The 16,582-nt window shown below is 39.3% G+C and overlaps 1 protein-coding gene across 1 annotated transcript; it reads left to right on the top strand.

Moving 5' to 3' along the window:
* Window positions 1-310: 310 nt before the first annotated feature.
* LOC139463565 (uncharacterized) lies at window positions 311-9,004 on the top strand. The gene is made up of 5 exons (XM_071244837.1): window positions 311-486; window positions 3,731-3,920; window positions 4,585-4,724; window positions 6,349-6,466; window positions 7,284-9,004. Exons 1-5 carry the CDS (start codon window positions 450-452, stop codon window positions 7,471-7,473), a joined length of 675 nt encoding a protein of 224 aa, XP_071100938.1. The 5' UTR covers window positions 311-449; the 3' UTR covers window positions 7,474-9,004.
* The last annotated feature ends 7,578 nt before the right edge of the window (window positions 9,005-16,582 follow it).

The following is a 16,582-nucleotide window of genomic DNA, read 5'->3' on the forward strand; positions in this document are numbered from 1 at the left end:
AGTCCCGGATATAACGAACTCGGATATAACGAACAGGTGGCTATCACGAACCCAAATAATGTCACACAGGCGTGCTTATACGTCATTGTTTACATGAATAAACAGTTTGGGTTACAAAGCAAAATTTTCAGAGAATTTCTTCATTATATCGGGGGGGTTTGTGAGACAAAACACTGAAAACCTTACCAAAGGTTATCATCTGCTCGTCAATGACGGTGAATACGGTAACTGATTAGCTTCACATATCTGAAACCTGTGACTATTCTAGAAAATACCGGCCTAGATAAACACACCACCCGGAGCAGCCACGGCTAATCTGGACAGTTATAGTAACACCACCGCCGCCATTTTGCTTTTGAATCATTATGTGTGTCCCGGTTGTTAATGATTGATATATCGCTCAACTCATTGAGGACATTTACCCGAGGTTGACTGACAAAGACGCACTGATGGAGAGATCAGTGTATTTCATATTTACTTTAATAGGTAAGTTGAAGTCTTATTTATCGTATCAATGTGAGTCCATAATATGCCCGTTATAGCCTCGTAATCAGTGTCGTTATCCCAACGCTGTTTGATCAAACAAGTTTTTAACAAGAGTCGTATGGCGCCCTTCAAAATCTTCGAAGAAAGAGCATGCTCGATTGTACCTCAAAAGTAGTTGACACCAAAGGCTGGAGCTGCTGGAATGTTGCTCGACATGAAGGGAAGGTTTACACATGGAAATTGAAGTCATCCCTCTTGTCATACAGTCTTGTGGAGAGTGTTTTGTCACTGGGAATATTTATGCATAGATCTAAATATGAAACAGATGATGCGGGCTCACTGGTCTCCTTTATTGCTAGTTCAGGTGGGTACACCAGGGTAGGGGAAAAGGCTATTTGATGGTTATTGAACGATATCAGATCATAGTTATATATCTGAAGCTTAAGCAAGGACATATTATTTTGTTTTGACTTTGTCAATCCGATCAGAAATTCCAATTCATATGCATAAAGAAACAGATCAGCTAGAAGGGGAACACAATTGGTGTCCATGGGGATGCCTACTTCCTCTCAAATGTCGTATCCTAAAGTTTTACACAGATATTATCAATGAGGAAACCCAACATTTCACATATTGTTTTCTCTGTAAACTTAGGATGGTATCTGCTTCCATTATTGACAAGTTTCATTGAACCTCTGCTGAAGTTAGATATATTACTGTATCCATGGTTACCACGTTTTGTAACAAAAGCCCCATGGGACAAGGAATGATGTCGTTCCTAAAATTTGTCATGTGGGATAGTCAAATGTTTTGACAGAATTTAACTTAGTTCTTTTCAGAGATTGCAAAAGAATCCACATGGTATTAATTCAAATTGTCTCAAATACGTTATGTGAATCTCTCAGTTTTATACATTACCTTCATTACAAAGAACAATCTCTCAGTTTTATACATTGCCTTCATTGCAAAGAACAATCTCTCAGTTTTACATGTTGCCTACATTACAAAGAACAATTGCAAAGAACAATCCCTCAGTTTTACACATCGCCTTCATTACAAAGAACAATCTCTCAGTTTTACATGTTGCCTTCATTACAAAGAACAATCTCTCAGTTTTATACATTGCCTTCATTACAAAGAACAATCTCTCAGTTTTACATGTTGCCTTCATTACAAAGAACAATCTCTCAGTTTTATACATTGCCTTCATTACAAAGAACAATCTCTCAGTTTTAAATGTTGCCTTCATTACAAAGAACAATTGCAAAGAACAATCCCTCAGTTTTACACATCGCCTTCATTACAAAGAACAATCTCTCAGTTTTACATGTTGCCTTCATTACAAAGAACAATCTCTCAGTTTTATACATTGCCTTCATTACAAAGAACAATCTCTCAGTTTTAAATGTTGCCTTCATTACAAAGAACAATTGCAAAGAACAATCTCTCAGTTTTACACATCGCCTTCATTACAAAGAACAATCTCTCAGTTTTACATGTTGCCTTCATTACAAACAACAATCTCTCAGTTTTATACATTGACTTCATTACAAAGAACAATCTCTCAGTTTTACATGTTGCCTTCATTACAAAGAACAATCTCTCAGTTTTATACATTCCCTTCATTACAAAGAACAATCTCTCAGTTTTAAATGTTGCCTTCATTACAAAGAACAATTGCAAAGAACAATCCCTCAGTTTTACACATCGCCTTCATTACAAAGAACAATCTCTCAGTTTTACATGTTGCCTTCATTACAAAGAACAATCTATCAGTTTTATACATTGACTTCATTACAAAGAACAATCTCTCAGTTTTAAATGTTGCCTTCATTATAAAGAACAATTTCTCAGTTTTATACATTGCCTTCATTGCTAAGAACAATCCCTCAGTTTTACACATCGCCTTCATTACAAAGAACAATCTCTCAGTTTTATACATTGCCTTCATTACAAAGAACAATCTCTCAGTTTTACATGTTGCCTTCATTACAAAGAACAATCTCTCAGTTTTACATGTTGCCTTCATTACAAAGAACAATCTCTCAGTTTTACATGTTGCCTTCATTACAAATAACAATCTCTCAGTTTTATACATTGCCTTCATTGCTAAGAACAATCCCTCAGTTTTACACATCGCCTTCATTACTAAGAACAATCTCTCAGTTTTACATGTTGCCATCATTACAAAGAACAATCTCTCAGTTTTACATGTTGCCTTCATTACAAAGAACAATCTCTCCGTTTTACACATTGCCTTCATTGCAAAGAACTATCCCTCAGTTTTATACATTGCCTTCATTACAAAGAACAATCCCTCAGTTTTATACATTGCCTTCATTACAAAGAACAATCCCTCAGTTTTATACATTGCCTACATTACAAAGAACAATCTCTCAGTTTTATACATTGCCTTCATTGCAAAGAACAATCTCTCAGTTTTATACATTGCCTTCATTACAAAGAACAATCCCTCAGTTTTATACGTTGCCTACATTACAAAGAACAATCTCTCAGTTTTACACATCGCCTTCATTGCAAAGAACAATCTCTCAGTTTTATACATTGCCTTCATTGCAAAGAACAATCTCTCAGTTTTATACATTGCCTTCATTACAAAGAACAATCTCTCAGTTTTATACATTGCCTTCATTACAAGGAACAATCTCTCAGTTTTATACATTGCCTTCATTACAAAGAACAATCTCTCAGTTTTATACATTGCCTTCATTGCAAAGAACAATCTATCAGTTTTATACATCGCCTTCATTACAAAGAACAATCTATCAGTTTTATGCATTGCCTTCATTACAAAGAACAATCTCTCAGTTTTATACATTGCCTTCATTACAAGGAACAATCTCTCAGTTTTATACATTGTCTTCATTACAAAGAACAATTTAAAAATTGCCTTCATTACAAAGAACCATCTCTCAGTTTTACACATTGCCTTCATTGCAAAGAACAATCTATCAGTTTTACATCTCACATATATAGCTATTCCAGAGTCAGTCGTCCCCCATATATATCAACTACAGAGCCAGTATATTTACATGGCATGCTGTGCTGGTGATGTAAATCTCCCATATTTATATTAAATACAGAGCCGTTCATCTCCCATATTTATGTATATTAAATACAGAGCCGTTCATCTCCCATATTTATGTATATTAAATACAGAGCCAGTGATCGCTCTTTGCTTACATGACATGCTGTGCTGGTGAACGTGTTTCTTGTCCTCCAGTGATCTGTGGCGGTGACGACGTGGAGAACCTGATACACTGTAAACACACGGAGCTGTCGGACCGCATCACCGACTGCAGGAAGAGCAATCTTCAGGTGGGCATCCTCAAGACGTCGTCGGCAGCATCAAGGTCAACAGGCTTCGTCGACTACGAGGAACTATTTGTTTCCGCCACAAGATCCACGTGCAGGTGATATGATATTCTACATCAGGAGACTGTCACAGTGGCACAGGACAGGTGTACATGTTTCATTAACCTGCTGATACAGGACAGGTGTACATGTTTCAGTAACCTGCTGATACAGGACAGGTGTACATGTTTCAGTAACCTGCTGATACAGGACAGGTGTACATGTTTCATTAACCTGCTGATACATGACAGGTGTACATGTTTCAGTAGCCTGCTGATACAGGACAGGTGTACATGTTTCAGTAACCTGCTGATATAGAGTCAGTGTACATGTTTCATTAACCTGCTGATACAGGACAGGTGTACATGTTTCAGTAACCTGCTGATACAGGACACATGTACATGTTTCAGTAACCTGCTGATACAGGACAGATGTACATGTTTCAGTAACCTGCTGATACAGGACAGATGTACATGTTTCAGTAACCTGCTGATACAGGGCAGGTGTACATGTTTCAGTAACCTGCTGATACAGGGCAGGTGTACATGTTTCAGTAACCTGCTGATATAGAGCCAGTGTACATGTTTCAGTAACCTGATGATATAGAGCCAGTGTACATGTTTCAGTAACCTGCTGATACATGACAGGTGTACATGTTTCAGTAACCTGATGATATAGGACAGATGTATATGTTTCAGTAACCTGTTCGCAACCGTGTTTCAGTAACCTGGACGAGTTCACGACCCAGCTGACGTGTAAACACAATGTGATAGACGAGTGTCTGGCTGATGAGTACAAGCACCTGCTCCCCGACCAGTACAACTTGGCGGCGGCCGTCCGCTACTTGTGCACGAACCTGTTAGGTGAGTTACTTCACATAGTTCAGAATGGGAGAGTCAGGCCCAACGCCGCCTTGAAACATATTTCAGTAAATTGACGCCTATGCGTTCACCACTTTTGTGAAACCAACAACCATGTTTGCCTGTCAATTATCATTGGCGAGCCGAATCCTGGATGGAAACCAATCATCGTCGGATCCTGATACCGTCAAGGGATGCAACCTTTGCAGAATGATGTCGGGCGCCTTAGGCTTCTGGATTTGGACACGGGTTGCCCAGTCGTATAAGGCGCCGCAATTCGCTGTGCAGAGTTACGTCCCTTGGGTACGCCAGAAACCTATGATTGTGGGTTCGAATCCCGGTTCGTCCCGATTATGTTTTTAGGTTTGTCAGCACCATACCCGTGCTCGTGGGTTTCATCGAAGTGGTAAACGTCTAAGAGCTGCATCACTTCGGGCTTTCCTCCCACATTAAGCTGACATGCCGTGATATAACTGGAATACTGTTGAAAGCGGCGTTAAACTTAACTCACTCACTCATTAGGTTACTGAGTTGTTTGTTTGTACCTCGATTTAATGTTGATTTTTGAACATTTTATAAATAATCTTGATATATCAAGTAATATCAATGTAAATTAATGTGCCATTTCCTATTGCGCTCTACTACATCAAGATGTAGTGAGACTCGCGTTGGTGGATACAGCCGGTGTAGGAGGCTCCCCAGGCTCAGATGACTCTAGAGGTATTTGAGCCTAGCCTATTCCCGGATATAGAATAGGGGGAGTAGTGTGAGCCTGATATTATAGAATCGGATATAGAATAGGGGGAGTAGTGTGAGCCTGATATCAAAGAATCGGATATAGAATAGGGGGAGTAGTTTGAGCCTGATACTCAAGAATCGGATATAGAATAGGGGGAGTAGTGTGAGCCTGATATTATAGAATCGGATATAGAATAGGGGGAGTAGTGTGAGCCTGATATCAAAGAATCGGATATAGAATAGGGGGAGTAGTTTGAGCCTGATACTCAAGAATCGGATATAGAATAGGGGGAGTAGTGTGAGCCTGATACTCAAGAATCGGATATAGAACAGGGGGAGTAGTTTGAGCCTGATACTCAAGAATGGATGTAGGACACAGGGCGTATTCTGAAAATAAATTATAGGTTAAGAAAAGTATAGTGACTTAAGAGAGGCATCTGGAGTTTTCTCAATTAAAGTTGAATATAAACATTATAAAATAACTGCTACTAAAATATCTGACACACAATATTGGGGATTGTTCTTAACCTGATATTTCAGAATAGAAAATGAGGAAGAGGGGTTGAAAACCTTTATAATACAAGATATGTTTGATCTTTTCTGCAATCATTTTAATTCAAAACAAGGGGAGTCATTAGGGCCTGAGGGAGTGTTTTGAGTCTGGCTAGGGGAGTCATGTTAGCCTAGGCCTACATGACTCTTCAGTCAAATTTTGGGGGAGTCGTTTGAGCCTACGACACCGGGTTGCTGTTGCGGAAATGTTGCTGTGATCTGATATAGGTCGGGCACTGTTATCTACTGTGATGTTACTGTGATGTTACTGTGATGTTTCTGTGATGTTTCTGGGATGTTTCTTGGATGTTACTGTGATGTTTCTGGGATGTTGCAGAGATGAACGACCAGTGTCTGAGGGACTACATGCTTAACATGGGCGAGTGTCTGTTGCACCGGGGCTATGATAACCCCGCCAAGATCGCGGACTCATCTATCACGGAGAACACGTGCAAGTCAGTACACAGTCACACTCCAAACAGTTCCAGTAACGCCATACCCCGAGTCCCAGCCACGTCATACACACATCTCACTGTCATAGTAACTAGTCCCAGTGACGTCATGCACTCAGCTAAGATAGTCCCAGTGACGTCATACACTCAGCTAAGACAGTTCCAGTGACGTCATACACTCAGCTAAGGTAGTCCCAGTGACGTCATGCACTCAGCTAAGACAGTTCCAGTGACGTCATACACTCAGCTATGAAAGTCCAAGTGGGGTTATACAGTCAGGTAATAAAGTCACAGTGACGTTATAAACTCAGCTAAGATAGTTCCAGTGACGTCAAACTCTCAGCTAAGATAGTCCCAGTGACGTCATTCTTTCAGGTAATATACACACGTAATCCACGAAAAAGGACGTAGACAAATATAAACGTCTGTGTTTCCTTACCCTGCAGTTATATTGACGGACAGGGAATATTTAGTTATTCTTTCTTTAACAATGAATTATTTAATATAGGTTTCTTAAATACAGTTTGTAATTGATTTGAACTAGTATTCAACAAAACATATAACTCGAGGGAACGGGGTATTTTGTTCAATTATGTCCGTGTGTTGTTCGATGCCAACTGATTGACTTACGGAGTTGTCCGGGGATGTCCGGAGATGTACGACTGGTGGAAGTAAGGCACAAACCTTCAAACAAACCAAAAATCAAACATGTTACTGTATTTCTTGATTCACTAAATACTTCAAATCATGGTTTGTTTGTAAAGAATTGTTTGCATCTAGATGATCAGATAATTCCTGTAATGTTCTGATTTGTTTACAGCTTGTATTCCTACGCCTCAACGTGTGTTGCCACAACGTTCCGACCGTGTGGGGCCACTCCGCTCAAGATCTACAGGGAGGCCATGACCTACCTCAAACCACGTGTCTGTAGTGGAGCGGTCAAGGTCACCGCTGTGATGCTAACGCTTGCAATGACAATGTGTAAGACGTTGTTCGACGTGTTGTTGTAAGATCTGTATGATACACGACATGAGACCTTTACAAAGAAGTGTTGTGCATTCTGTGGATTATGCGAGTAGATGATGTACAGTTAATATTAAATACCGATTGAATGGGAGGATGGAGACGTGTACGGCTTGTATAGAGGTTTCGCATTATCTCGGGTGATTCCCACACCTCGAATGATACCTCTAGAACCTATGGATTACACTGCTTCACAGTTTATTGAAGTAGTATCATTTCGTGAATACAATCAGTCGGCGACACTATGGTAGGAAATGTGACAATCTGTTGGCAATAAACTTTAAATATGATGTGACCCTCGACCCTAAGGTACCTAACCACACACTGTCAGCAGCTAACATCACTCCATTAACTTCCAACATCATACCAATGGCTACTAATATCATAACATCAGCTACTACCATCATACCATAAGCTACTAACATCATACCATCCGCTACTAACATTACACCATCAACTTCTAACATCATACCATCAGCTACTAACATCATACCATCAGCTACTAACATAATAACATCAGCTGCTAACATCATACCATCAGCTACTAACATCACACCATCAACTTCTAACATATTACCATCAATTTCTGAAATCGCAACATCAACTACTAACATCATACCATCAGCTACTAACATCATACCATCAGCTACTAACATCACATCATCAACTTCTAACATAATACCGTCAGCTACTAACATCATAACATCAGCTACTAACATCACATCATCAGCTACTAACATCACATCATCAACGACTAACATCATACCATCAGCTACTAACATCATACCACCAGCTTATAACATCACACCATCAACTTCTGACATCATAACATCAGCTACTAACATCATATCATCAGCAACTAACATCATACCATCAGCTACAAACATCATACCATCAGCAACTAACATCATACCATCAACTACAAACATCATACCATCAACTTCTAACACCATACCATCAGCTACTTACATAATACCATCAGCTACTAACACCATACCATCAGCTTCTAACATCTTATGAACTTCTAACATCACACCATCAACTTCTAACATCATACCATCAGCTTCTAACATCTTACCATCAACTTCTAACATCACATTATCAGCTAATTACAACATACCATCAAGGGGGCTATCTCTCTCAAACATGACATTGTTGCAGGTGTTTATCTTTAACAAGGTTTTCGAGCTCGCCGTTTTCATTAATCAAATATCTAGTTTCGCAGCAGTAGCTGAAACATGACTAATCTCCGGATAATTTCCTAGGCCCCCAGAATAGCAGATGGTCGGTCCCCACCCGTATAAAGTGGACTTGACCAAACTGTTTCTACCATTAAAATATGATCAAATATGTCATCTATGTTTCGACAGTCACGTGATTGGTGTTGTTCATTCCCCTCCACTACACGTGACCCCTTATGACACACACCCCTCCCTCATGTATGGATGTTTGCAATTATACTCACAGATCACTATTTTTTTCTACGGCTGTACATTGTAAATAAAAAACTTAACCTCATTATCGTGTACATTATATATTCCTATGGTGCAATGTGAGTCTAGCATCAGTGTTGCCTTACAAGCACCTGGCATTCAATGTGGTGATGTAGTGTGAGCTGTATCATAGTGTGGTACTTAACAAAGTCACACAAAGCCAGTTTTATTCAGTGCTGGGATCACAGAATAATAATATACATTCATCGCGCAGGTACAACACATGAAAAACACTGAGTAAGGAACTATGTGTTGATGTTAAGTTTACACAGATATGGATTTTCCATTGGACAAAAGGCCGGTCACATGACCGTTATACTGACATTTATTAACAATTGAATGTCTGGTATTCGAAAAATGACGTAAATGACGACACTCTACTTCAACATTCTTGAGGAAAGCCTATGAATAAATACAGAATAATTCAATCTTGTACTTGATATTTTTACATCAATTGGGAAAAGTTAAAGAGTTTTGGACTGAATCTCCTGATATAACACCCTCGGTACCACCAATTACTGCATACACGAGTACATTGTAACGTTATGGTACTGTGCACTGGCATATACTCAGACAGTCATACAAAGATTCTCCGGCCTATGTCAGATATGCCGGCAATACCAGTCAAGTCTCCCCAGATAGACAGGGTGTTGGTCAAGGTGGTGATCTCTAAGCATGGATGTTCAAGGAGACAGGGTGTTGGTCAAGGTGGTGATCTCTAAGCATGGATGTTCAAGGAGACAGGGTGTTGGTCAAGGTGGTGATCTCTAAGCATGGATGTTCAAGGAGACAGGGTGTTGGTCAAGGTGGTGATCTCTAAGCATGGATGTTCAAGGAGACAGGGTGTTGGTCAAGGTGGTGATCTCTAAGCATGGATGTTCAAGGAGACAGGGTGTTGGTCAAGGTGGTGATCTCTAAGCATGGATGTTCAAGGAGACAGTGTGTTGGTCAAGGTGGTGATCTCTAAGCATGGATGTTCAAGGGGACAGGGTGTTGGTCAAGGTGGTGATCTCTAAGCATGGATGTTTGATTTAAACATATTTATTCACAAGGAGTGAACGGGATTGGGGGACAAGTACTTCCAACTTAGAATGCCCTCTCCCTGGTATTTACAAAATATTCACAATTTCACATTCAATATATATGCATAAAACATAAAACACTATAGATGAGAGAGAGAGAGAGAGAGAGAGAGAGAGAGAGAGAGAGAGAGAGAGAGAGAGAGAGAGAGAGAGAGAGAGAGAGAGAGAGAGACATTGTTGAATGAACAGTTCTTTACACAAATCTTTTAGTTGTACATATATAATGTTGTACTGCCTTAAATATAGCTTCATTTTCTGTAACAATGTGATCTGCATTGCCGTGTAACAGTAAGTGTACATCAATAGGTATGTTATGAACAATAATTTTAAGGCTGTTTAACATAATTTCACGCTGATGACTAAACAATGTACATTCCATGAGATAATGATACGCTTTTTCACATGTATTCGAACATGTACAGTTCGGGGGATCTTTTATACCAATTCTATATAAATCATAATTCAACTGACTGCACATTCATCTCAGTTTTGTGTGTAAGATATTATATTTTCTTTTTCCATAAGCAAAGTACGCAGGTGGCGTGGGGTGTTGCTTTTGTAGCGAATTTTTAAAACAAGAAATCGTAGAATTTCGATCTGATAACGGAATAGAGTTCCACAATCGGATAAACGATGGGTAAAAGGATTCACACGAATGTCTTAGTCTTGTGAGAGGAACACTGATGTTTTCAGAGTTTCTGAGACTGTATGAGTTTTTTGCAGCAACGGTTTTGGGTAGAATATCTGTTAGATAGGAAGGGGCCATGTTATGATTAATTTTGAAGAAAAGACAAAGTTTACGTTTCTTTCTACGCTCAACTAAGGGTTCCCAACCGGTTTCGTAATATAATGAATGCCTGGGGGCATATTTAGGTAGACCAGTTACAATGCGTGCAGCTTCTAATTGTAATTGTTCTAATTTCTCACTTTGTCCTTCGGTGCAACCATCCCAAACCTCACATGCATATTCAAAGTGTGGTCTTATGAACATTTTATATATATTGTTAATAGCATTTCTGTGAAGTAGATTTTTGAGTTTTCTCAAAATCATCTTGGAAGTTGTTTTAATTATGGTATCTATATGACAAGACCATTTGCCACTGGCTTCAAGTATAAGACCCAAGTGCTTATGACTGTTTACAGAGCTGATTTCTTTTCCGTTGAAATATAGTTTTAGACCTCCGTTGTTGTCTTTGCGAGAGAATAGAACCGATTTGGTCTTATCGGGATTGTAAGTTAAGTTTCGCCCATTCACTTAAGATTGCTAAATTTGTGCTTAAGGAACGTTCCGGTACACTGTTATCATTGAATGACATGCCAATCGATGTATCGTCGGTAAACAGTCTTGTCATACAGTCTAATGTATCAGCAATGTCATTTACATAAACAATAAAGAGTAAAGGACCAAGCACGGACCCCTGTGGCACGCCAGCCTTCATGTATCTTGGTTTGGATGTTTCCCCATTCACAAATACGCTTTGGCTTCGATTACTTATGTAACTGGTAATCCATTTTAACAACTGGCCTTTTATACCATACCTCTCTAATTTATACACAAGCCCACTGTGCCATACACGATCAAAGGCGTTTGATACATCACAGAATACAATACAATAGTTTTCTTTGTTATCTAACGCTGTACAAATTTGATGATAAAGTTCTATTAGTTGATGGACAGTTGAGTGACCAGCCTGAAACCCAGATTGGTACTTATACAACAATTTGTTCTTATGAAAATGATTATATAAATGTTTGAACACTACTCTCTCAAACAATTTTCCTAAACAGCTAATGAGTGAGATCGGTCTATAATTTGAAACGATAGTGTGATCACCTTTCTTAAATAATGGCATAACGTTTGCTTGTTTCCACTGATGGAAATATACTTGATTGTAGTGACAAATTGAACAGTAAACACAATGCTTCGCTTATAGAATATACAGTTTTCTTTAATAATTTATGACACATTTTCTCCTGTCCGGAGGCTTTATTAAGAGGCAATCATTGTGTTATGTTTTCAATTTCCTTTTTAGATATGATTATGTTGTTCATCTCTGTCTCTGTACGAAATGTGAAGTCGGGCATAGTTGTTCTTGTATCGTGGACATCAGATATAGATTGAAAATATTTATTCAGTTTCTCTGCCTTTTCAATATCATTAAAAATTGTCGGGTGTTCGTCCGTATCATACTTTTTAAGAGCGGTTATGTTGTTAGATGAGCCAGAGTTCTTCACAACATAACGTAAAACTTTCCAGTTAGAAGGTTTGTTTTCATTTATGTCACCAACAATAGTAATCTTGCACGAAATATCCAGGGCATTTTCAATGCTATCATCTAAGCGAGTCCAAAAGTTCACTGAATTATGTTCTGGTCTGTAGACAGAGCACAATAAAACTCAGCTTTGAGGTAAGCATATTTGAATCCATATCGATTCGTCTTGCATGTTTTCTAATTCGTTCACTGCAGATGCAAGAACACAAAAACTCTGAAACGCTCGCATCACAGGGAATTTATTGTCAGTGTCATATCGTTAAACGTTTCACACTGAAAGTTTCGTTTGCATCACGAACTGTTAACGTTGAAATGATGCCTCCGGTGACGAAGTGACGAGGTGACGAGGTGACGAGGTTTAGAAACTACAATACAAAGTAAAAGAAATTTAGTTTGTGACATTTAGACCTTAATTTTCTATATAAACATGTTTTGACATTTCTTAAAATATATGCATTAATTCACTTTTTCAACTCAAGAAGTACAATAGCATATAAATGCATTTACCTATCATCACAATATGTCAGAAATACAAAAAGAAAACTTACATTTGTGCTCCAACATACTTTCATTCAGACTGTGACAATCGACAGACAACATGGAGGATCACATATCACGTGTACATCTAATGCATGGGGACTGTGTGCTCACACCTGATCACATGACAGGAAGAAGTGAAACTGGGGCTTCAATATACATTTCAGATTATACAAAAAATTCATTGCTGAATCCTGGGTTTGAACTCACAACCAGCAACCTTTCAGGTATTCAAGTCTACATCTATATCCTCTGGACCACAGAGAGGCATGAGAGCTCTTGAACAAATTAATATCATAAACCTAATCAATAGAAAAAACTTTCATCTTGGCATATTCAATATCAGTGACCTCCTCAATGACCTTGACAAACATTAGTGCGGGCTACAGATGGGACGCTGCAGAACACCAGCGATACTCATGGCTGATGACACAACCCTGGCTAGCAACCATAGGAGTGGACCACAAAGTTCTTTTGAAATTGTCCAGGCCTATGCACGAAAATGGCACTTAACTTCTATCATGTCACATATGACCTGTGTGATACGGCAAAGATGCACGACCTCTGGTGTCACGTACAAGTCTGCCTCACCACATGCTATTTCCGTGTAAAGGTCACTGGAAGAGGGTTGAAATTACTGCCCACACAAGTATAAAGTAACGTTATATAACTGCCCACACAAGTATAAAGTAACGTTATATAACTGCCCACACAAGTATAAAGTAACGTTATATAACTGCCCACACAAGTTCATAGTAACGTTATATAACTGCCTACACAAGTATATAGTAACGTTATATAACTGCCTACACAAGTATATAGTAATGTTATATTTCTGCCAACACAAGTATATAGTAACGTTATATTACTGCCAACACAAGTATATAGTAATGTTATATTACTGCCTACACAAGTATATAGTAACGTTATATTTCTGCCTACACAAGTATATAGTAATGTTATATTTCTGCCTACACAAGTGTATAGTAACGTTATATTACTGCCAACACAAGTGTATGGTAACGTTATATTTCTGCCTACACAAGTGTATAGTAACGTTATATTACTGCCTACACAAGTGTATGGTAACGTTATATTTCTGCCTACACGAGTATAAAGTAACGTTATATTACTGCCAACACGAGTATATGGCAGTGTTATATGGCTGCCAACACAAGTATGCCTACACATTATATCACTGCCTACGCAAATTATAATGGTGCTTACACAAGTGAATGGTAACGATATATTACTGCATACGCAAGTACACTCTTCACAAAAAGAAACGCACAGGTAGTATGTAGTTCATTAAACCTGACTACACAAAAATTCCGATATATAAATTGGATATATGTTATTCGAAAATGTTGGTGGCCTGATATTCGACAAAAGGTGCGTCAAAACGCAGCCATTGTCGATTTGCAATGTCTTAAACGGCATTGTTCAAAAATGTCATGGAGGAAAACGGTAAAGAAAAATGCACGTGCATGTTATGGCATTCGTAACTCGTGGTAGTGGCTAAAAAAGGCAAGCATAAGCTAATAATTTGTCATTCAAGTGTCAAAATTTTTCATGTTCATAAATGCCGAAACGGAATATCGTATCCAAAGAGGGGAATCGGCTCTTCTGTTGCACGCCATTTCAACGTCCACCATAGCAACATTTGCCGCCCTTGTGACCGATCTATACAGTTCAATTCCACTGCAGACCGTCCGAGAACCGGCCGACCAAGAGTTACCACCCCTGCACAGGATCGCTACATTCGACTGTTCCACCTACGTAATCGCAATGCCATAGCTACGGGGACTGCAGGACGCATCCCTGGTTTGATTACGATATCGGACCAGACTGTCAGGAACTATCTTCGCGAGGCTGGAATCCGTTGGTGCCATACCTTACAGCCTTGGAATTTGAGAAACTGGAGACGAGTGTGGTTTCGCGATGAATCACGATTTCTCCTTCACCGGCGGGATGGAAAACAACGTGTTTATTGTCGTCGAGATGAGCGTTTTGCCCCACATTGTGTACGTGAATTCGACAATTTCGGTGGCGGTAGTGTCATGGTGTGTGTGTGTGGGGGGGGGGGGGGGGGGGCATATGCTACACCACGCGATCTCACTTGGTTGTGGTTCAGGGAAATGTGACAAATCACTACATTAATCTAATTCTTCAACCTTACCTTCTTCCAATCATTGTCCGCCAGAGGGAGCTGTTTCAACAGGAAAACGCTCCACCGCACACATCTCGTGCCACGGTAGACTACTTCCATAATGTCAACATCAACGACTTGTCCTGACCGTCGAGACTTTCAGATCTCAACGCAATCGAACACCTCTGGTAAAAACACGATCGACGTGTACGTCAACGTCAGAACACGCCACAGACACCCACACAACTGGCCAACGCGTTACAAGCAGAATGGCGCAGAATTCCGCAGGACAGAATTCGTACACTTATCCAGTCAGTGCCGAGGAGATGCAGAGCCGTGATTGCTGCCCGGAGCGGTCACACGAGATACTCATGGCTGATGACACAACCCTGGCTAGCAACCATAGGAGTGGACCACAAAGTTCTTTTGAAATTGTCCAGGCCTATGCACGAAAATGGCACTTAACTTCTATCATGTCACATATGACCTGTGTGATACGGCAAAGATGCACGACCTCTGGTGTCACGTACAAGTCTGCCTCACCACATGCTATTTCCGTGTAAAGGTCACTGGAAGAGGGTTGAAATTACTGCCCACACAAGTATAAAGTAACGTTATATAACTGCCCACACAAGTATAAAGTAACGTTATATAACTGCCCACACAAGTATAAAGTAACGTTATATAACTGCCCACACAAGTTCATAGTAACGTTATATAACTGCCTACACAAGTATATAGTAACGTTATATAACTGCCTACACAAGTATATAGTAATGTTATATTTCTGCCAACACAAGTATATAGTAACGTTATATTACTGCCAACACAAGTATATAGTAATGTTATATTACTGCCTACACAAGTATATAGTAACGTTATATTTCTGCCTACACAAGTATATAGTAATGTTATATTTCTGCCTACACAAGTGTATAGTAACGTTATATTACTGCCAACACAAGTGTATGGTAACGTTATATTTCTGCCTACACAAGTGTATAGTAACGTTATATTACTGCCTACACAAGTGTATGGTAACGTTATATTTCTGCCTACACGAGTATAAAGTAACGTTATATTACTGCCAACACGAGTATATGGCAGTGTTATATGGCTGCCAACACAAGTATGCCTACACATTATATCACTGCCTACGCAAATTATAATGGTGCTTACACAAGTGAATGGTAACGATATATTACTGCATACGCAAGTACACTCTTCACAAAAAGAAACGCACAGGTAGTATGTAGTTCATTAAACCTGACTACACAAAAATTCCGATATATAAATTGGATATATGTTATTCGAAAATGTTGGTGGCCTGATATTCGACAAAAGGTGCGTCAAAACGCAGCCATTGTCGATTTGCAATGTCTTAAACGGCATTGTTCAAAAATGTCATGGAGGAAAACGGTAAAGAAAAATGCACGTGCATGTTATGGCATTCGTAACTCGTGGTAGTGGCTAAAAAAGGCAAGCATAAGCTAATAATTTGCCATTCAAGTGTCAAAATTTTTCATGTTCATAAATGCCGAAACGGAATATCGTATCCAAAG

The sequence above is a fragment of the Haliotis cracherodii genome, unplaced genomic scaffold, assembly GCF_022045235.1.
Source record: "Haliotis cracherodii isolate W230 unplaced genomic scaffold, xgHalCrac1.p SCAF_16, whole genome shotgun sequence".
NCBI lineage: Eukaryota > Metazoa > Mollusca > Gastropoda > Lepetellida > Haliotidae > Haliotis > Haliotis cracherodii.

What these genes read in the sequence shown, in the direction of transcription:
- LOC139463565 (XM_071244837.1), top strand. Translation starts at nt 450, where the DNA reads ATGGAGAGATCAGTGTATTTCATATTTACTTTAATAG. An exon ending in TTTCATATTTACTTTAATAG is followed by an intron (nt 487 to 3,730) that starts GTAAGTTGAAGT and finishes CTTGTCCTCCAG; the next exon opens with TGATCTGTGGCGGTGACGAC. An exon ending in CTTGTGCACGAACCTGTTAG is followed by an intron (nt 4,725 to 6,348) that starts GTGAGTTACTTC and finishes GGGATGTTGCAG; the next exon opens with AGATGAACGACCAGTGTCTG.